The following is a 22,485-nucleotide window of genomic DNA, read 5'->3' on the forward strand; positions in this document are numbered from 1 at the left end:
GCCACAAGTCGTCAGACAGAGAACTATGGAGTATGTGCAACATCAAACCCAGATAACGTCACAAACAGCTGAAGAAGGGACACCTCAAGTCGAACCAGCACCAAAGGTGCAGTCATTCACTCCAAGGAGACCCGAACATCCTCCTTCTCCTCCAGCACCTACAAAAATGTACGTAAAAAATGAAACCTTTCACACACCAAGAGACTTTGTCAAGCCAAGCAGTTATCATGCATCCCACAATGGTGACCCACCTATAGCAGACCTTGCTAGGTTCCTTGCTCGCAGAGAGTTAATCACAACAGGGCTCTTTAAGTTCGACGACACCCCTGAAAACTTTCGAGCCTGGCAGTCGTCTTTCTTAAATGCAACTGAAGACATCGACCTCACTTATAGTCAGGAGCTGGCTCGGTAAAGAGTCCTCAGAGCACGTGAAAAGAATCAGAGCCGTCTATTCTACTAATCCCAAAGCTGCCCTCCAGTTGTCATGGGACAGGCTATCAGAGTGTTACGCTACGCCAGAGGTAGTAGAAAACGCCTTGTTCAAAAAACTAGACAGCTTCCCTCGTCTTACAAACAGAGACAATGTAAAACTCAGGGAGCTAGGAGATCTGCTCTTAGAGCTGCAAGTTGCTAAAGATGAAGCTTATCTCCCAGGCCTCGCTTACCTCGACACACCCCGTGGTGTTAAGCCCATAGTTGAAAAGCTTCCTCCAAGTTTGCAAGATAAGTGGCTCCATGCAGGTTCAAGGTACAAACAAAAATATGACGTGACTTTCCCTCCATTCTCATATTTCGTAAAGTTTGTCCAAGAGGAAGCAAAAGCGAGGAACGACCCAAGTTTTGCGACGTGCAACAGCCAACCCTTCAGCAAAGGTGAAAGACTCCCATTCAAACAAACGAGCTACAAAACCCCTCTAACTGTAAACAAGACAGAGGTTAACACAAGTGCTCCCACTAGCACTAAAGAGGACGATCTAACTCGCTACTGTCCAATCCACAAGAAAAGTCATCCTCTTGCCAAATGTAGAGCTTTCCGGATCAAACCACTACAAGAGAGACGTAATATACTCAAAGAACACAAACGGTGTTTTCGCTGTTGCTCTCCCATGCACTCAATAAAGGACTGCGACAGTAAATTCAAGTGCGAGGAGTGCCAAAGTGAAAAACATTGCTCTGCCTTGCATCCCGACGCAAGTCCACAACTTCATCCGGAAAACACACCTGAGCCAGAGCTCCAGCCCCAAGACAATACGCCACCTGAGGTAACATCACGGTGCACTGAGATCTGCGGTGAAGGTTGTCTCCCACGTTCCTGCTCTAAGGTATGCTTAGTTCGAGTTTTCCCCAAAGGCCAACCAGAACGCTCCATTAAGATGTATGTGATCCTTGACGATCAGAGTAATAGCTCGCTGGCCCGTCCTGAATTCTTCGAGCTATTTGGGATCAAGGGTAACCCTCTGACATACCATATGAGAACGTGTGCCGGTCTAACTGAAATGCTTGGCAGAAAAGCAGTGGGGTTCCAAATTGAGCCAATAGGTGGAGGCCCTCGTCTAGACCTCCCTCCTCTCATTGAATGCAACGAAATAGTTTTCAATAGAGATGAAATACCCACGCCTGAAGTTGCTCTAGCTCACGCCCATTTGAAACACCTCGCTCCTCTCATTCCCAAGTACGATCCAGACGCTCAGATAGCAGTTTTACTGGGCAGGGACATCATACAAGTCCACAAGGCACGGCAGCAAGTCAACGGACCACACAACGCACCTTTTGCTCAGCGTCTGGACCTGGGCTGGGTAATCGTGGGGGAAGTGTGCCTCAACGCTCATAAGTCAACCGTCAATGTCTACAAAACTCACATGCTTTCCAATGGACGTCCTTCGCTCCTCACTCCTTGTCCTAATAGCATCAACGTCAAAGAAAAAACATGCTACGGCGGGGAGCACAAAAATGGCATCTCTAAACGTGTCTCAAAACCCAATGCAGCGGAAGATACGCTTGGGGACAAAGTTTTTGAGCGTACAGAGAACGATAACAAGTGTGCCATGTCTTTCGAGGACGAGACCTTTCTGAAAATAATGGGAAAGGAGGTCCACCAGGACGAAAATAAGAACTGGATCGCTCCTTTACCATTCAAGTCCCCTCGCTTGCCACTCCCAAATAACAGAGACCAAGCATTGTCGAGACTTAACTCGCTAAGACGCACCTTAACCAAAAACCCTCAAATGAAAGAACAGTTCTCTGAGTTTATGGACAAGCTGTTTGAGAACTCTCATGCAGAGATCGCACCACCCATCAACGACAACACTGAGTGCTGGTACCTACCCATTTTCGGGGTATATCATCCCCAGAAGCCTGGTCAGATACGGGTGGTCTTCGACTCAAGTGCCGAGCAATTTGGTGTGTCACTTAACTCAGTACTGTTAACGGGCCCAGATCTCAATAATACCCTCCTCGGCGTGCTGATTCGGTTTAGGAAAGAGCTCATCGCAATCACTGCCGATATCCAGCAAATGTTTTACGGGTTCCTAGTCAGACTACACCACAGAGACTATTTGAGATTCTTGTGGCACAAGGACAACGACTTGTCAAAAGAGGTGCAGGAGTACCGCATGCGGGTGCACGTTTTTGGAAATAGCCCGTCGCCAGCGGTAGCTACCTATTGCCTTCGAAGAGCCATCCAGAAAGGCGAGCTAAGGTTCGGAGCAGACACAAGGCGCTTCGTCGAGAGACACTTCTATGTAGACGACGGGTTGATTTCGCTTCCCACTGAGTCCGCCGCCATTGATCTGCTCAAGCGCACATGTGCATCCTTGGCCGAGTCCAACCTCAAACTCCACAAATTTGCCTCAAATAGCGTCTCAGTTATGCAAGCTTTCAAACCAGAAGATTTGGCCTCCGGCATCAAAGATTTGAGTCTCGGTGATGACGCTCTACCAGCTCAGAGGAGTTTAGGCCTGTGCTGGGACATAAACACTGACTCTTTTACATTCAAGGTATCTGTTAACGACAAACCCTACACCCGCCGCGGGGTTCTCTCAGTGATTAACAGTATCTTTGACCCCTTGGGACTAGCATCGCCAGTGACGATCAAAGGCAGACTCTTGTTACGCGAACTGTCAAATGGAGTCCAAGACTGGGATGTTGCTCTCCCTCAAGACAAAATGGACACGTGGGAAACGTGGAAAATTTCCCTCCAAGACTTGAGCAGTCTCAGAGTACCACGCTGCTATGTACCGGCTTCCCTATCCAAGTCCACTTACACCGAACTGTGTGTTTTCTGCGACGCTTCAAGCTGGGCTATTGCTGCAGTAGCATACTTGAAAACAGTCAATACAGAAGGACAATGTGAAGTTGGATTTGTGATGGGAAAGGCAAAACTTTCACCCCAACCAGAGCCCACGATACCTCGCCTTGAACTGTGCGGAGCAGTTCTAGCGGTTGAGATGGCGGAGCTCATTCTTGACGAACTTGATCACAAACCAAACGCTGTCAAATTCTACTGCGATAGCAAGGTGGTTCTTGGGTACATTTGCAACAATTCGAAGCGCTTCTATGTCTATGTACACAACCGTGTACATCGTATACGTCAGTCCACATCCCCTGAGCAGTGGTACTACATCACATCAGAGCAAAACCCAGCTGATATAGCCACCAGGTCAATACCTGCATCACAGCTTATGGGCACTGTGTGGTTTAAGGGACCAGACTTCCTTTACAAACCACCTGAAACTGACACACATGAACATTTTGAGTTAATCGAGCCTGAAGTAGACGCTGAAATCAGACAAGCCGCTACTTTCGCTACACATTCAGAAAAACGGACTCTCACCAGAACGCTTCCAACGCTTCTCAAACTGGAACTCACTGGTACGTGCCATTGCATTCCTAACACACCAAGCTCGTTCTCACTCAAGTAACTCGTCAAGTGACTCATGCAGAGGCTGGCATCAATGTGGGAAGCCACACACTCCAGAGGAGCTGGATGCTGCTAGCAGTCTTATTCTCCAGTCTGTTCAAAAAGTCGCTTTTCCCGACGAGTATGCTGCACTCCAGGCCGGTCAAACTGTGCTCAGCTCGAGTCCTATCGTCGCTCTCGACCCCTACATGGATGAAGGCCTCATCAAAGTCGGAGGTCGCCTCAAATATGCTTCATTGAACACAGCATCCAAGAATCCAATCATTCTGCCAAACAAGCATCACGTAACTAAGCTGCTTGTCCGACATTACCATGCTAAAGTCGTGCATCAGGGAAGGCAGTTTACTGAAAGTGCAATTCGACAAGCTGGACTGTGGATCATAGGTTGCAAAAGACTGGTTTCGTCCATTATCCACCATTGTGTAACATGCAGGAAACTCGGGAAAACTAGAGACTCAGAAAATGGCTGATCTCCCGCCTGAGAGACTTGAAACTTGCCCTCCATTTTCGTATGTTGGGTTGGACGTATTCGGCCCATGGTCAGTAGTCATTCGACGCACACGAGGTGGTGCAGCACAAAGTAAGAGATGGGCAATACTTTTTACATGTATGACCACAAGAGGTGTACATATCGAAGTCATTGAATCTATGGACACTTGCAGCTGCATAAATGCAATACGCAGATTCTTCGCAATAAGAGGCCCAGCAAAACAAATGCGGTCTGACAGAGGCACCAACTTCATTGCAGCAAGCGTGGAGCTTGGTATGGCACAACCAAACAAGAACCCTCCCAACATTGTCAACTACCTTCATGCCAGCGGTTGCACATGGGAGTTCAATCCCCCACATGCCTCTCACATGGGGGGCATCTGGGAAAGGATGATCGGGGTAACTCGGAGAATATTGGACTCTATGCTCCTACAGAACAAGCATACCCGTCTGACACATGAAGTGCTTTGTACCTTAATGGCTGAGGTATCGTCTATAATCAATGCAAGGCCCTTAGTTCCCATCTCAACAGACCCTTCCTCACCGTTCCTACTTTGTCCTGCAATGATCTTGACCCAAAAGCAGCATGTCCCCCCACCACCGGGAGAATTTTGTGGAAAAGACTTGCTGAAAAATCAGTGGAAACAAGTGCAGGCACTCGCCGATGAGTTTTGGAGTCGCTGGAGAAACGAATATCTCAACACTCTCCAATCAAGGCGCAAGTGGCATGCGACGCACCGCAACCTCCAGACAGGCGACATCGTGCTGTTGAAACAAAATCAAGCACCCAGGAATGAATGGACAATGGCGATCATCACATCCACCTTTCCAAGCAGCGATGGGAAGGTCAGGAAGGTCGAAGTGAGGACATCACCCCAGGGTGTCTCGAGGACTTACTTGCGGCCCATCTCAGATATCGTTATGCTCTTAGAAAATGAAGAGACTGTTAAAAAGTAGTAGTGGCATCAATAGTGCCAGGCGGGGAGTGTTCCGCCCTATGTAGAAATGTATTTCATAAAAGTTTAAAAAATGGTTCAGAATAATTTAGTTAAAAATACGTCATAATTCATTAGTAATAATTTCATGCTAAAAACGTTAATCTGGTTTAAAAAAGTATTTATATCCAGCCAGCATAAGTTTACTTGCATTTTATTTTGACATTGTCGCAATGCACTATGGGTAACAGGAACAGCTCCGCTCGGAGAAAACATGATACAGAAAACCTGCCTTTCAGTGTGAAAACTTGGCCTCCTGTGTCGTAAATCTTGTCCACACCTTCGAAAGCAATGGCTGTAAGTCTAATGTTTGTTTTGGTTAACTTAGAATTGGTTTAAGGTCTGATTTAGAGATCGTTTTGTATAAACATATTTGTACCAGGAATTAGCCTTATCCCTGCTTAGCTTTGACCGCTGTGTATTAGTGTAGCATTGTTGCTAACGATCTAATTAGCATTCGAAAAGATCGCGAAATCACTCTCTAATAGCTTAAGTTAATTTATAAGCAAGTATTCTGGTACTAGCCATTTATTTGTGTATTTTATTCTCATTTCTGAGAGCTAGCGTTTATTTTGTGTCTGTTTACTTTCAGTTTCACTCTGGCTTTTATTGAGCTACCATCACAATTGCAAATTGTAAGCTGTCAAGAGGACTGTTAATAAAGGAGCAAGACGCTCGGTTTCCTGGCTCATAAAACATGAGTTTGGCTTGCTGTTGATCTGCGTTGACATACAGAGTATCCAACACGTAGGGATAACAGTACAACACCCAAAAACCCAATAACTGTCCGGCACTATACAGCTCCCTAAAAACCAATATACGTGATGCATCTCCCAAGACAAAGAATCCAAAACCAGCACCCAGCTGGACCAAATCAAATAATCAGCGGCACCCTACGCCCTGATGTTCCCAAGAAACTTAAACTAGGTTTAGACGAGCCCCCATTTGTTATGACCTGGCTCAAGTTGCCACAACAAAAAGGGAACACACCACATCAGCTGCCAGAAGAAACAAGTGTATTTAAACAATTAACAAGGGCCAACTTGGGAACCACACCGAAGGCACCTGAAACAGAGGGGAGTTAGTAAGTCAGTATGGACGGGAGGTAAGCCCTCACACAGCCTCTCTTTTAAACTGAAAGGGTGGCGGCAGCCAAAGACTACTGGGCACTGGGAACAGGTGCCCCGAGTTATTGCAATCAGCCTAAGAGAATGTAACCACACCCACACATGCCCACAAGGGCATCACACAGCTAATTCCCGCATAACCTTGAAATATCTCTGCCTATCCTAAAGTAGTGCTGTCAGAACTGCACATGACTGAGATGGCAAGTGCAGAATGAAATGAGGATCATATAGCATGTTCTTCAGATTACCTGAAAAGTTGGGAGACAGAAATGCAATGAATTAAATGCAACAAATAGAAATTACTACAGGGATTAGAGACTGATTGGCTTGGAGTATGCGGACAAGCAGATAATTTGAAAATCCAAAAAAGCCACAGTCCTAATTTTGGTATAGAAATGCATACCAAAAATCTATGACGATAATACCTAAGCATGATTGATAAGTCTCGGCTAAGGGTAAAAGGGAGTAAGTTGTATGTAAATGCAGATCAACTCTTTGCGTCATTACACAGAAAGTTAATACATTTTGTGGTATTTCTGTTTTAGGTCATTCAAAACTGCAAGTCAGCACTGCCTGAGAAAATATACAACAGAAAGACATTTGACATTAAAACATTTAAATTCAAGAAACCACTTCTTCACCATGCTGTAAGAAGGAGCACCCTCCCCCATTGTTGCCACCATGTCCTCCTGGACTTCAATGGGCGATAAGAGAGATGAGACTGCGATCTCAGAAAGTGCTGATTTACATTTTTAAATGGGAGGGAACAGAAACAGAAATACCATAAAAGTTATTAACTGAGAACTTGAAAAATTCCAACACCACTGAGGAGTAGCAAACATCTATAACGCACTGCTGTGACTCTTTTTTTTTCTTCTTTTTTTTTTGACTTGCAGATGTATGCAACTCTGCTGTTCTGGTATCAGTTCTTCTGTGGTTTTTCTGGAAGTGTCATGACCAACTCATGGGTGCTCATCTTCTTCAACCTGCTCTTTACCTCAATTCCTCCGCTCATATATGGCATCCTGGATCAAGAAACACCTGCAGACACTTTGATGGAGCTGCCTGAGCTCTACCAGGCTGCACAACATTCCAAGGTGACAACATGCACACAGATATACAAATCCAAAAATGTGCAATCTAAATACTGATGAATAAAAGCTGTTTTTTTTTTTCAGTTTAATGATTTGATTTGATTTTTTCATGTAAGAGCTTTCGCCACCAGGATATATCAATATATAAAGGACTGGAATTGAAACACATGAACAAATTCTTATTCATGAATTTCTCCAGAAACCAGTGGAATCCATTCCTCAAAATCATCATGATTAATCAAATTAAATCAGTTTTGACATGTCTTTATGTACACACATAAAAGGAATTTCTTTCTCTTCATTTATGTGAGCACACAAGGGCAGTGGGCAGTCATGCATGGTGTCTGGGGAGTAATTTTCTAAGTGCTTGCTCAAGGCAACTCAACTATAGACACAGAGGTGATCAAACCAGTGGCCTCACTGTCCCAAAGCTACTTCTCCAGCGCCCTCAAAACAAAGATCTCGATGACTGATAATGCAGCTTAGTAGTGGTTAAGTGTGTGTGCGCTGTGTTTTTCTTCTTGCAACCTTATACCCCTGTTATTTTATCCAAATGGAAATTATTTGACCTTTGACCTTTTCCTCCAACTTTAGCTGCATTGGGTGGAGTTTAAAAAGAGCTGAGCTGTCATGTCAGACACATTCCTGTAGCTCGCAAAACAACAGATTTCTCAGTGTTTCACTTTTTCCTTGCAGATGAAATCAGTGGATTTGAAATCTCTATCTATATTTACATTGAACAATGAAGGTGCTTAACATTCCTAAAATTCCACCTGTGCATTTAGGTTGATTGTTTCTATTTTGTAAAATAAAGAATCATGAATATTTTTGTTGGAGCATTTTAATGTGGCCTTCATGTCTTCAGTTATAACACTGAAAAAGAACAAAACATTATCCATTTAAGCATTATTTAAGGAACAGTAATTACCATTATTGTTAATTGTATTCTTTAAGCATAAATATATGAGTTCAGTAGCAATTTTATCTGCAAAAGAATGGTAAATGCTGAGCTTGATCATGTTGTCACAGAGATGGTTTCAGTTTTACACTTTGCTGGACACATTAAAAATGTTGTAATGGTCGAGTAGTAGTAGCAGTGTATCATAATTGTGCGTTCTCCATTTGTATTCTCCAACTCCTTTATTAGTTGAATTTCCAAAAACTCCTCTGTATTGCCGAGAGTGCAATTCCATGCGTGGTCATATCAGTCATCTTGTCCACTTAATTACACATATTCACATATCAGCACAAGGCACTGGGAGCATATATAACTAGGTAAAAGTGTACTGTTCAAAAACACTACCCTTTCATACCGTTAGTGGCTGAAAACAGCCATATATTCAATATAAAAATGATCGGAGACAGGAGGTTTTTTACCTGTTATCACAGTCTTGGATATGTCAAAGATAAATGACATCATTGCCTTTTATGCATATATAGTTTTTGTGTAGCATCAGAGTTTCATTAAAACTCCCTTTCATACTGTTAGTGGCTGTTTTTGCCCCATTAACCACATTATTTGAATGTACAGACATGACACTAAATAACAATGCATTTTACAATCCTGGTGATTGCCCCTGTTCAGAAGGGCTCAAATTTGGCAATTTGACTGCTGACCACCAAATCACGCCATTTACCCATTACATAGGCCTGTTGTATAAAAAGCTTAGTTTCTGTATTTGTTATATGGAGTTTCTAGGAATATTAGTGTGTGTGTGTGTGTGCTGAGCTGCTGGTGGTTGCTGCTGGCTCTGGCTATGGCTCTGACAGGGCAGTTGCAGCAACCCGCATCTCAGCAGTGCAGCAGCAACTGGGGCACAAGGAAGTTGCTCTCCTTAGAATTGCTGGAGACACCAAAGAATTTCCCTGCTCTTCCAAGAAAAGCCTCCTCCTGAAGTGCTTTCCCTGGTTCCAGGAGGGATCCACAGCAATGAAAATAACAAAAGCATTATATGCTCAGACGTCCACCATGTTAAAAAATAACACCTGTAGCCTCCATTTGGTCCTCCTTTTGATGCTGTAGGTGCCGACAACCTTTAAAGATAACAGAACAAGAAATCAATAAGTACTGATTTCATTAACTATAAGTATTTAATTTTATTTTATAGCCGCACATGTCAGTGGGAATAATCATGCAAACATTATCAAAACTCAAAATGCATCTCCTAAATGCATTCTTACAAGTGCACAAATTCAGTAAAAATCAACAGGAATAGGATACATGTGGTAAATATGTACTGGCACATACCTTGTCCAGATTGTCGACACCACCTTTGCAGCAGTTGTAGGCGACAATGATCTCTGCCTTCTTCTTTGGGCCCTGTGTCACTGCTGGCTCCCGGTACCTCATGCTGAGCAGGAGGACATTCCTGATGGATCCTGCAGCTCACTGGCAAGGGATTCGGTCTCCATAATAATTTCAAGAGCTTCTCTGACGATGAAGTACCTCTTCATGTTTCCTGTTGTTCTTCTCACGAGCAAATGGCCACCACCACCACCACCACCACACACACACACACACACACACACACACACACACACACACACACATACACTAACATTCTCATAAACTCCATATATCAAATACAGAAACTAAGCTTTTTATACAGCAGGCCTATGTAATGGGTAAATGGCGCGATTTGGTGGTCAACAGTAAAACTGCCAAATTTGAGCCCTTCTGAACAGGGGCAATCACCAGGATTGTAAAATGCATTGTTATTTAGTGTCATGTCTGTACATTCAAATAATGTGGTTATAATGGGAGTCAGTGGGGCAAAAACAGCCACTAACAGTATGAAAGGGAGTTTTAATGAAAATCTGATGCTGCCCAAAAACTAAATATGCATAAAAGGCAACGCTGCTTCTAATCTTTGACATATCCAAAACTGTGATAACAGGTAAAAAATCTCCTGTCGCCGATCATTTTTTATATTGAATATAAGTCATTTTGTGTGTATTTTTCCCCATATCAGTGACTTTATTTTCTAAATTAGCATTTAAAGGGTTAAAATTTAGATTATTTTCTTCTTTTTTTTATATTCAGTAGTTTTGATCAGGACTGAAGTTGATTAACAGATTTAAGCAAAAAAATATTTATCTGATATATTTTTACAGCAGTCAAAGTTAGTGGCTGTTTTCAGCCACTAACAGTATGAGAGGGTATTAAATTTGCCCACAGTATATTATTGGTCTACTGAAAATTTTGAGATCATATTTTCAAAATTGATGTAAAATTAAGGTTCCTCCCCAAAAATTCCATTCCATTTGCTGCAATAGAGTGAAAGTTATAGTCAAATTAAAAGCAAAAAGTGACCCCGAGTAGCTGTTTTCATCCCCAATAGTACACAACGGTTAACATAATTAAAACAGGGACATGTGGTCAGGTGCCTCATCAAGCATCATGAAAAATAATGCCCATAAAATAAATTATACTTTTTGTCGATTGGTCTGTGATATCAATGCAATTTCGGTATGATTCCCGTCATTTCGATCGTTTTTATAGCAAACTGAGCCTCATCTCTCTCACTAACACTTTCCTCTTCTGGGGGTGCTATCTCAACCAAGCTCAACAAAACATGAATAGAGACTGTGGAGTTAGTTTTTTGTTTTGTTTTGTTTTGTTTTACATAAGGTTGAAGAATTATTGGATTTTCTGATAAACAGTCACACAGCTGCACTGGCATAACACTGGCAATGAACAAAATTATGTCATTTTAGTGTGATTTTCTTTCAATGTAGCCTACATTGTCTTTACCCACATAAAAAGTGTCCCAAACTCATTTTATCCACACCTAAAAAGTAGCTTAGCCTAGGCCTACTAGTTAAACAATTAAAAGCCTAATAATGAAATCAGAATGTTGCCCGCTGACTCACTTTTCATGTTGGTGAGTGGTGGCTTTACATTTACAAATACGCCTAGAATTATTGGATTCTCTTGTAAGGAGGCGCACAGCTGCATTGGCATAACATAACGCAATAGATAAATTGATAGAATTTGTTTGATTTTCTTTCATTTTTGTACACTGTCCCTAACCTCCTACATAAAAACTGCCTAACACTTTTTTTCCAGTGCCAAAAAGTAGCTTAGCCTTGGGCTAGCCTACTAATCACCCCACCAGCAATAATAGTCTAATAATGAAATACAAATACTTCTCTGAGTCCACTGCACAGAACCACCATCACCACCACAAAATCTGTCATCAGCCACGGGAACTGATGAAGGCCCTGCTGTGGAAAACATGTCTGTAATTTTGGCACAGATTGCAGAGTACGCTGATTAAGACTGTGCTCCACAAAGCTGTTTCGATGGTTGGAAGTGATCTTGCTTAGCAGCGGGTCTATGTAGGACCCACATATGAGCTCATAGTCATTCTGTTTTTCAAGACTCTGCAGCACACCTACTAGGGACTGGACAGCGCAAAAGAGTCAAAAGCATTAGCGTCGCCCATCTTGAGTGCTACTTAGGATGGCAACCAGCACTCACTGCACAAGCTGTCTTGCTTGCCCATATTTCTCCTGCAGAGCCAGAAGTGTGGCAGTCTATGGGTGTGACTGGTGCTTATAGATGTTTGCTGTTTGAAAAGTACTGGGGAGTTTCAAGTGGCTGAGCAGTACCTGATACTTATTGTTCACTGAATTCAATATAGCTGTTCAGCAGCATTATCCAGTGTCATCTTCAGTAGAGCAAAGCCACATCTCTCAAACATTGGCAGCAGGGACAAGTAACAGTTCTGCTCCAAGTTGTGGTAGTAAAACTGGATGGGTCAGCAGCTGGAGCTGGTGGCGTCGGTTGGGTGGAACGGCACCTGGCACTATGGGCTCCAGGTGGGTCATTGCTGATGCTGACACTGAAGGGGTTTACCACTTTACACCACATGATGCTGGGTTAGGGAGAGGTGTTGCCTTAAAAATGGTGCCGTATTTACCATTGGTTGCTGAACAGGTGAAGAAACAGAATGCAATGACATGGCTGGGGCTGCGAGACACTACTGTAGACGGCACTGTAGGAGGTAGTGCTGAAACTACAAGTGTAGTTGAACATGGCAGTAAGGGTGGCACTTGGTTAGCTGAGCTGGGACTGGCAATTGATGACTTTGTAGTTGTCAGTGAGGACTGCATTGCGGACCTGATGGCAGATGCTGGCATTATAGCTGGAGCTGGTACTGCTGATATAAGTCCCTTCATCTGCATTCCAGGTTGTGGAGCTGGAATTAAGCCTCGTATTGGCACTGTTAAATGTATGCATCAGTGCAGTGCTGCATTGGTGGTTGCAGAAAGCTCCCTATGGCTGATGGAGGTTCAGGAGAAACTGAGCTGGTGTGGTTCTGAGCATGGTCATGGCTAACCTGGCTAACTGTAAATTAGTCTCAAGCTGAGCATTGCAAATGACCAGTGATTTCCTTTAAAAGAGAAAGATGTACAGACTCAAACTTGGTAAAAACAGCAGTGCAGGTTTAGTGATGGATTATTGTAAGGAGGTGAGGTGTGTGCTCTAGTGTTAAATAAACAGAAAAAGGTAGATAATTCAATGAGATCTGGTGTGTGACCATGCTCATCTGTGGAACCTGTCATGGACTGTAAAAGATTAAGAATCTGAGATTTCAAAATAAACATACATACATGACATTCACCATGATGTCCTTATCTCAGTGTACCGTAAATTCCGGACTATAAGCCGCTACTTTTGTCACTTGCTTTGGACCCTGCGGCTCATACAACGGCGGATGGATTTTTACAGCTAACGGTCACCAGGGGCGCACTATCATGTCATAGACGATGACACGAGGATTAAGAACTGACTTTTCTGGTATAGTAGGCTGGTTATTTTGATACAGTAAACGGCCGTGTTACTGCACCTTTACTGCTGTGTTGGCTGTTTTCGAAAAAGATGCTGGTTATTTTGTTGAGCAGCTGGGTTTCTGCACTTTTGCTGCCGTGTTACAGGCAAGCACATTTAAAAACGAATTAAATTTACCCATTTAACGTTATTGCCTCGTCAAGCGTTGTAAGCTTTGTTTTTTGTTATACTGCACTACGGTAGGCCTACTATGACTGAAGTGCGCTAGGAGCGCACCGTTGTATTATTTGTGCACTGCACAAATGCTGTTTGCAATGTCAAAGATGTGAAAGTTTGATCGATAGATTTTTTTGTTTGATTGATCGAAAGATTTATGTTTTGCGTTTCCAAACAGTCATTTCTGTCCCGACAATCCCCTCCGTGGTAGAAGAAACCCTTACGGTAATTAAACATTAAAACACCAGCGGTTTATAGTCGGGTGCGGCTTATATATGGAACAATCTGCAGTTTCCCCAAAATTTAGCTGGTGCGGCTTATATTCAGGTGCGCCTTATAGTCCGGAAAATACGGAACATACGGCTGAGGTGCCCTGAGCGAGCACCTAACCCCCAAATTGCTTTCTGGGCACGGCCCCCTTCTCTGACTATACACGCTACTGTGTGAACAAATGGATGGGTCAGAATGCAGGAAAAAAACTGACTCAAGCAAGCAATGTTGTGTCCTCACCATGACAAAAAGGCTTAATATAGTGCTTGAGAACAAAACTGATTGCAACATTCTGATATAATAACTTTAAAAAGTCAGACTATATATAGTAAGACCTCAAAGTTAAATTTAAATTTGGATGGTCACCAATATGTTAACTAGAAAGTTGCCTCTTATATTGTGACATGTATATACCTGCTTACTCTATGTTTAGAAACACTAACAGATGGGAATGGTTTCCGTGCAGGTTAATGTTCCCAACATGTTCTGGATCACAGTCATGGATGCTTTTTACCAAAGCCTTGTTTGTTTCTTCGTGCCTTATTTTGTGAGTACTCATTATCAATCATTGTTTTGTCATATTGTTTTCATTCCAGAGGGCATTTTTATTTTTAATCCCCTGTAGGGGAAATTCATGACACAGTTAAGTTAAAAACGAGACTTACATAGGCCTATACATCAAAAGACGTCTACAAAATAAGATAAAAATGGAAACAGAATATGGAATGACAGAATAATTAGAAACAAAACACAAATGAGACATTTTCTAGTATTCTGGTGTTTATTTGTGTGTACATACACCAATCAGCCATAACATTATTACCGCTGACAGGTGAGCTTTTGTGTCCCCTGCCACAAAAGCTCTCCTCTCCCTTTTCAGCAGGACTTTGATGTCCCTGCTAATTGTCTAGGTTATCAGAACATGATGTGTTACACAGTGAGTAAGAGCCTCTCTGCATCTACATAGCTTTCCCGTAACTCTCCACTAGACCTCTCCTCATAACAAATTATATACAGTGGTTTATAAAATGTATAGTTAAAAACTCTTTGTAACTATGATTGTTTTGGTGTTTATCTCAGGCATTTGCAGGATCAGATGTTGGGGAGCTCTCCTTTGGCTCACCAATCAATGCCTCAGCTCTCTTCATCATTCTGCTGCACCAAGTTATCGAGAGTAATACTCTGGTCAGACTCACTGCCTTTACTTCTTATCAGACTACATTTTGTCTCAATTGTTTTGCTATTGGAATAACTGTGTGCCCTGGATGTTACTTCTGTTACCCTATGGTACACAAATGGTGTGCGTATTCTGCAAAACTGTAAACACAGTCCAAAATTGATTTGATTGAGAACAGCTAAGCATGAGGATTCATCAACAACCGTCTTCACTTGTGATGTTGAGTCTCTAATCATCTGCTTGTGTTTTAGACCTGGATCCATGTGACAGTACTGGTGCTCAGTGGTGGTTTCTACTTTGGCTTTGTTCTGCTCTTCAGTGTGCTCTGTGTGACCTGCAGCCCTTTTACTAACCCATTGGGGGTAGAAACACTGCAGATGTCCCAACCACTTTTCTACATCATATGTGCTCTCACTACTGTGACAGCTCTATTACCCAGGTACACACGTGACTACTCTATATACTACTGTAAATACACCCATATGCACACATAAACAAATGCTGCTGTAGGATGCCGTTTCAGTGCGCCTTACATTGAGTTGATTTGAAAATATGGCACAAGAGTTATATTGTCAAGGGTATTTAGTGCAAAAATGTTTTAAATGTACCATGAAGTACACATGCACTGATCAGGCATAACTTTACGACCACTGACAGGTGAAGTGGATAACATTGAACATCTTGTGACACGACAATGTTCTGCTGAGAAACTTTTTTGACTTGGCATTCATGTGAATGATACTTAGACATGTATCGTACACTTAGACCATACAAGATACTAGTGTTGTAGTCAAGACTACCTAACCTGAGACCGAGTCAAGACCAAGACCAGAGCATACCAAGACCAAGACAAGACCAAGACTTTGAGGGGGCGAGACCGAGTCAAGACCAAGACCGAGGAGGGGCGAGACCAAGTCCAAAGCCGAGACCGAACTGAATAAACAGAAGCATTAGTCTACTTGTCATATTGAAAAATAAATTCATTTCAAAATGTTGGTCATCTTCAAACACACTTCACCCTCGCTCCTGTCAAAAAACAAACAAAACGAAGTTCATAACTTCAGAGCCCTGGGTATAACCAAGTTTTTCAGATGGTTATACACACACATAGGCTTATATATTGGCTGAACAATTTTAATTATCTTTATGTTATTGCTTTATATTAGGCATGTACCGAAACGAAAATTCTTGCCAAAAAATTCTAAACCAAAAATGATTAAACCAAGGCCAAAAACCGAAAAACAAAACACCGAAAGAAATTATTATGCAAACGAAATCCCACGTCTTCTAAAACAGAGAACGGCTGATCATCTAAGGCAGGGATTCCCAAAGTGTGGTGGGGGTGTGTGAGCTGCCTCTAGGGGTGCGCGAGATGAAAAATGTAATGGCGAAGAAGAAGTTATCTTTTTCTAGTACTGTATATGCGCACCTAGCCGAGCAGCCTGCGCTGCTCTTGAAAATCCTCAGATGGATTTTTTTTCTGTGATCTGTTCCTGAGCCTATGCTCTTTGTTATTCATGTTGTGGGCCGTGTGTAACTTTATTGCAATTTAATTCAAATGACTGGCGTTCTAATTGTGGAGTGGGCGTGCTCGGAGGGATTTTCCTTTTCTGTTCCGCCTCATATTCAGCATAGCGATCTGGATGTTTGGACTTCAGGTGATAAATTAAACCCGACGTGGAGAAATTCTTTGCAAATCGCTATCCGTGGGTCTTTCTCAGAAAACGTCTATTGAAAACGTCCACACGCAAACATGTTGGCCCTTCCAGGCAAACCCGTTTTTCCTCGCGTCATTACAAAAATCACATGGTCTCGACTGGTCTTGACAAAAAATCCCGAGTCTAGCACGACCGAGACCGAGACCGAGACAAGACCGAGTAAAAATGCAGTAGATTCCGAGACAAGACTGTTACTCCCACCCCATAACAATGACACTCCTTGGTGGCAGCAGCCATCCCCAGCAGGATGCAGCCTGACACAGGCACACACACAAAAGCAGTTTAGGAACAATTCAATAAACATGGAGATTAAAAAGAGGTTGTCTAATATGGAATCAAATAAAGTAGAAATTTAGATTGATGCATCCCATTGTCTTCAGATATTGCAGACATTTTTCGGTATGCTGTCTGGTACTGGGTCACTGTTCACTTGAATATCAGATTGCACCCTGGAAAGAGAAATCTCTCAGCATTGATGTCTTCAGTACTGAGAGTCATCAGCATCATCCATGTCTGTTACTTTGACTATTTCCTGGCCCCCTGACTGTAATAGTATGCGAGACAAACAGCTGGGGTAGGCTCCAGCAGACCCCCGCGACCCTTAACAGGAATAAGCGGGTACAGAAGATGAAAATGAAAAGTATGCGAGACAGCAGGCGGTCACTTTCGGGGACCTTGTAGATTAATCCATTTATTTTAATTTCATTAAGAGTTTTACAGAGTTAATTATGGTCCAATCTTTTTCCATGCCTTGCTCTTTTTTGGCCTAGGACCCCCACTCTTTACAATCAAAATAAGTAATAATAACAACCAATCATTTAAAAAACTAAATAAATAAGAATACAACCCCAAAAAGGGAAAGTTCCCCCTTCCCTTTTTATTCTATTTCTCTTTTGTTTGAGTTTAACAGTATATGTGAAATAGCTGGTACATCATCCATATTCCCACGTTCCAATCCTACACTTATTTTGGTGTTTACTCATTCTGACTGCGAACTGCCTGGAAATTAAGTTTGAGCTCCACTGGAGTTGATCAATCTCCTATCGTTTCATGAATACACGAATTACCTAAAGGATTTTCCTTCATCCTTCTCATTGCACAAACTAATTTTGTAATATCAAAAAGACCTTATAATATAAAATGTCATCACTTTGTCTTGTTATCCTAACAGACATTTTTAGTTCTAAGTTATGACCAGAAATATGTTTTATGACGTTACAGTGACTTTGACTTTATATATTTAATTTAAAAACAATATATATAAATAAATCCTCAATGCATTCCTGATATATTGCCTTCAGAAGAATTTCTTTTTCGGTGTTTAATGTTGTACCCTCCTTAAACTGTTCCATGTAAAACCACAGTCCTAAAAAACTGACTAATGTGTTCTTATCTGTAGGCTATTATTTCGTGCTCTGCACAACACCTTACACTACTATGCTGTTCTGAAATCAGCTCATTTGGACACAGTGGATACAGAAAGGTACTGGAGCCGAATGCAGCACTGGAATCGGAGTTACTCCAGGGCCAACAGCATGACAGTGTATGCCAACAACCCTGTGCCTTGACCTCCATCTACACACAGAGTCAAAGAGTTCCACTCCAGACTCAGTGGATAAGAGTGTATGACCCGACCAGGGAAAGAAATATCTTAAGGTTAAAAAAAGATTGTTGACAGTAACATGCTGTATTGTATGTCACTGTCATAATGGATTTTTGGTGTATCATAAACTTATGTATTGAACCTGATGTATCATGAAATAAAAACAAAAATATCATGAAAATGATCATTGTGTTTATCTAATCTGAAGTAACTGATGACATTCGGTTTGTGCAACAGTTTCTATTATTAGTCATTAGTGTGGTCATTATTAGCACATTTGTGACTAACACGAGTATCTTGTTAATCATTGTTTAACACACATGAGCAAATACAAAATAATGCTGATTTTAAAGTGACTTTTTTTCCTGGCATTCTGTTGATGTGTCTTCATTGAGTAAAATGGAACCAGCTTCATAAAATATTGAACAAAGGGTTCCAATTCCCTTTCTATAGCCTACGAATTGGTTGATATAAGATTCGGGCTCAAGAACAGAAATGGATGTCTCCTGTAAGAAGAGTGCTAGTGTCATGTGGCTTAGTTGATGAGTGAATTAAGTACAGTGATATTAGAAACTTTTGTAAGACCTTATCAATATCTGGAATCCTTCTCCCCAGTAGATCTTCTTGAGCTCTCTTCAACAATTACAGCATCTAAACCATCAACCTGTCTTCTAGATCCAATCCCAACTAAATTGCTCAAAGAAGTTTTTCCATTAATTAACACCTCCATATTGAACCAGATAAATTTATCTTTATTAACAGGATATGTGCCTCAGTCTTTTAAGATTGCTGTAATTAAGCCCTTACTCAAGAAAGCCACTCTAGATCCAGATGTTTTAGCCAACTACAGACCAATCTCCAACCTTCCTTTTATTTCCAAAATTCTAGAAAAAGTTGTTGCTAATCAGTTGTGTGACCACTTAAACAAGAATGGTCTGTTTGAAGAGTTTCAGTCAGGTTTTAGAGTTCATCATAGTACAGAAACAGCTTTGGTTAAAGTTACCAATGATCTCCTCATGGCTTCAGACAGTGGACTTGTCTCTATACTTGTTCTGCTAGATCTTAGTGCTGCATTTGACACTATTGATCATAATATTTTACTACAGAGACTTGAAAGTGAGGTCAAGATTAAAGGAACTGCATTAGACTGGTTTGAATCCTATCTATCTGACAGATTCCAGTTTGTTCATGTCAATAATGATTCCTCTACTTATACAAAAGTAAGTTATGGAGTTCCTCAGGGTTCTGTGCTAGGACCAATACTCTTCACGTTATACATGTTGCCATTAGGCAAGATTATTAGAAAACATGGCATAAACTTTCATTGCTATGCAGACGACACCCAGCTATATTTATCTATGAAACCAGATGAAACTAATCAGTTGGTTAAACTCCAAGCATGCCTTGAAGACATAAAGGCTTGGATGACCTGTAATTTCCTACTCTTAAACTCAGACAAAACAGAAGTTATTGTATTCGGTCCTAAGCATCTCAGAGATTCATTATCTAATCACATGGTGTCTTTGGATGGCATTACCTTGGCCTCCAGTACTACTGTAAAAAACCTTGGTGTTATATTTGATGAGGATATGTCCTTTAAATGTCACATAAAGCAAGTGACCAGGACTGCCTTCTTTCACCTGCGTAATATCGTCAAAATTAGGAACATCCTGTCTCAGAGTGATGCTGAAAAACTAGTTCATGCATTTGTGTCGTCCAGACTGGATTATTGTAATTCATTACTGTCTGGCTGTCCAAATAGCTCTTTAAAAAGCCTCCAATTGATTCAAAATGCCGCAGCAAGAGCATTGACAGGAATTAGCAAGAGAGATCATATTACTCCAGTTTTAGCTTCTCTTCACTGGCTCCCTTTAAAGTCTAGAATAGAATTTAAAATCCTCCTCCTTACATACAAGGCCCTTAAAGGCCTAGCTCCATCGTATCTTAAAGACCTTATTGTACCACATCATCCCAGCAGATCACTTCGGTCTGAAAGTGCAGGCCTACTTGTGGTTCCTAGAATTTCAAAAAGTAGAATGGGAGGTAGAGCTTTCAGCTATCAGGCTCCTCTCCTGTGGAACCAGCTCCCAGTTTGGGTTCGGGAGGCAGACACTCTCTCTATTTTTAAGGTCAGGCTTAAGACTTTCCTTTTTGATCAGGCTTATAGTTAGGGCTGGACTAAACCATCCCTTAGTTATGCTGCTATAGGCCTAGGCTGCTGGGGGACGATGCACCAAACACATGTCCTCCTTCTTTCTTCTCTCTCCTCTCTCGCATCCTCCACTTTCTTTTCTCTGGCACAGAGCTCTTGCCCTCCAATTTCCTATATACTACTAGTCATACAATTCTGTGCTATTACTATATAGAATGTTTACTGCTGTGTGTGTCCCACCCCCCTCCCCCCCCTTCCCCCTTCTCCCCCCCTCTTCCCCCCTCTTCTTGTGAGTATCTCTGGCCTGGAGTGGTGTGTTTCCTGTGGAGCTCTATACTACATCTGTTGTCGTGGTCTCATCAGCCTGCCCAGTCTTCATGGAATCCTGCAGTTATCCACTCCTACCTGAATGAACAATTCTCCAACCTGCCTATGATTCCTCTTACATTTTCAAACTGTCATGTAACATCATCAGTTTGTATCATAAGATTCCACATGTACACTTTAGTCAGATATGTGTATCTATGACAGATGTATGTTTATCTTGCTGTTCTCTTCTCTTCTCTCTTTGCTGTTCTCTTCTCTCTTTCTTCTGTCTGTACCCAGCTGGCCTTAGGCAGATGGGTCCCTCCATATGAGCTGGGTTCTGCTCAAGGTTTCTTCCTGTTAAAAGGGAGTTTTTCCTTGCCACCGTTGCCTTCAGGCTTGCTCTGGGGGTTTCAGGCCGGGTTTTTGTAAAGCGTCTTGAGACGATTTGTATTGTTATTGACGCTATATAAATAAAATTGAATTGAAAACTGAATTGAATTGAATTTGGTACATTTTAACCCCATAGGCCCAGTAGGTCAATATGACGCATGTTTTCTTAAGTTTGTTTCTATTCCCAAGATTTAGATTATTTAGTAGGGTAATGGTCTGCTTATGATATCTTGAGTTACTGTTTCTCTTTAATATATAAGCACAATTGTTTTTGTCCTTTCCTCTAGAGTCTCCAAAAGGCTTCATTCCAAGAATGAACATTTCTCATATGCAGAATGGAGTGTACCACACTATTGGACAGATGATGTCAACCTTCATAGTACAGGGTGGTGAACCTCCAGCTCTCCTTTCTCCTCTTGTTGTGGACTACTTTCTGACAGGAAACAGCTTTCAGGTGAATGTTACTCCAGATGACATAGCTGACATGGCACTGAGAGAAGCCCTGAAGAAGGTACAATATATAGGAGTGTTGATAGCTTTTCTTGGCTTCTACACCAATTCCTATGTCGTTTAGTTTAATTGTGAATGAATTTTCCCTTTCATACTTTTCCATTATGCACCTTGAGGTTGATGAGGCAGCAACGACAGATGAGCTGGAACAAGCACTGGAATGCTGTGACTCATGGAGATATGAAATCGAAGGTCTTCCAAACCCAGTCAGCATGAACAACAAAGATGCATTTGTGCAGAATGCAATACGTTTCCATGTCCTCATTCAACGACAGAGCTGCTATAATCAGTTAGTCGAGGGTCTGAAGTACTATGAGGTAAGTTTAGCCTGAACTGTAACTGTAATTGCATTCTGTTGCACAACATTAAGTGAATGGCTGTGCATGGTTTTATTGCACACTGAATGCTGTTCAGTCCTTTTTGAAAATTTTAAATGAATAAATATTGGGAAGTAAATATAGACCGCACTTTTCCAGTAGTTTAATAACTCTGGTAAAGGTAGAGTCAGCAGCATTTGTCCGTTGCGGCTTATACACACAAATTAGGCCCCTCCTCTCGGCTCAATGCCACCAGAAGTACCTTAGTGTATACTTATACTAGTTGTACCCACACAACAGACTTTGTAGGAATACGTCTGCATCTGCAATCTTCTCCTGTCTGAATGGCGTCCAGTCGCTATGTTTTATCAACTCTTAACCTCACCTATGCTCTGTCATTGG

General features: G+C 41.9%; 1 protein-coding gene across 8 annotated transcripts in view; it reads left to right on the forward strand.

Moving 5' to 3' along the window:
* atp10d (ATPase phospholipid transporting 10D) overlaps positions 1-22,485 on the forward strand; it is a 109,613-nt gene that overhangs the window by 79,696 nt on the left and 7,432 nt on the right. For 4 of the 8 annotated variants that reach the window (XM_084569707.1, XM_084569708.1, XM_084569712.1 and 1 more), the window contains 7 exons: positions 7,427-7,627; positions 14,374-14,454; positions 14,788-14,844; positions 14,988-15,092; positions 15,336-15,523; positions 18,202-21,767; positions 21,883-22,083. In XM_084569707.1, the coding sequence (XP_084425833.1) occupies positions 7,427-7,627; positions 14,374-14,454; positions 14,788-14,844; positions 14,988-15,092; positions 15,336-15,523; positions 18,202-18,370 (801 nt within the window). In that variant the 3' untranslated portion in view covers positions 18,371-21,767; positions 21,883-22,083. Of the gene's footprint in view, positions 1-7,426; positions 7,628-14,373; positions 14,455-14,787; positions 14,845-14,987; positions 15,093-15,335; positions 15,524-18,201; positions 21,831-21,882; positions 22,084-22,485 lie in introns of those variants that run through there. The other 4 variants (XM_084569711.1, XM_084569710.1, XM_084569713.1 and 1 more) reach the window with 4 other exon arrangements.

The sequence above is a fragment of the Chelon labrosus genome (assembly GCF_963514085.1).
Source record: "Chelon labrosus genome assembly, chromosome: 20".
NCBI lineage: Eukaryota > Metazoa > Chordata > Actinopteri > Mugiliformes > Mugilidae > Chelon > Chelon labrosus.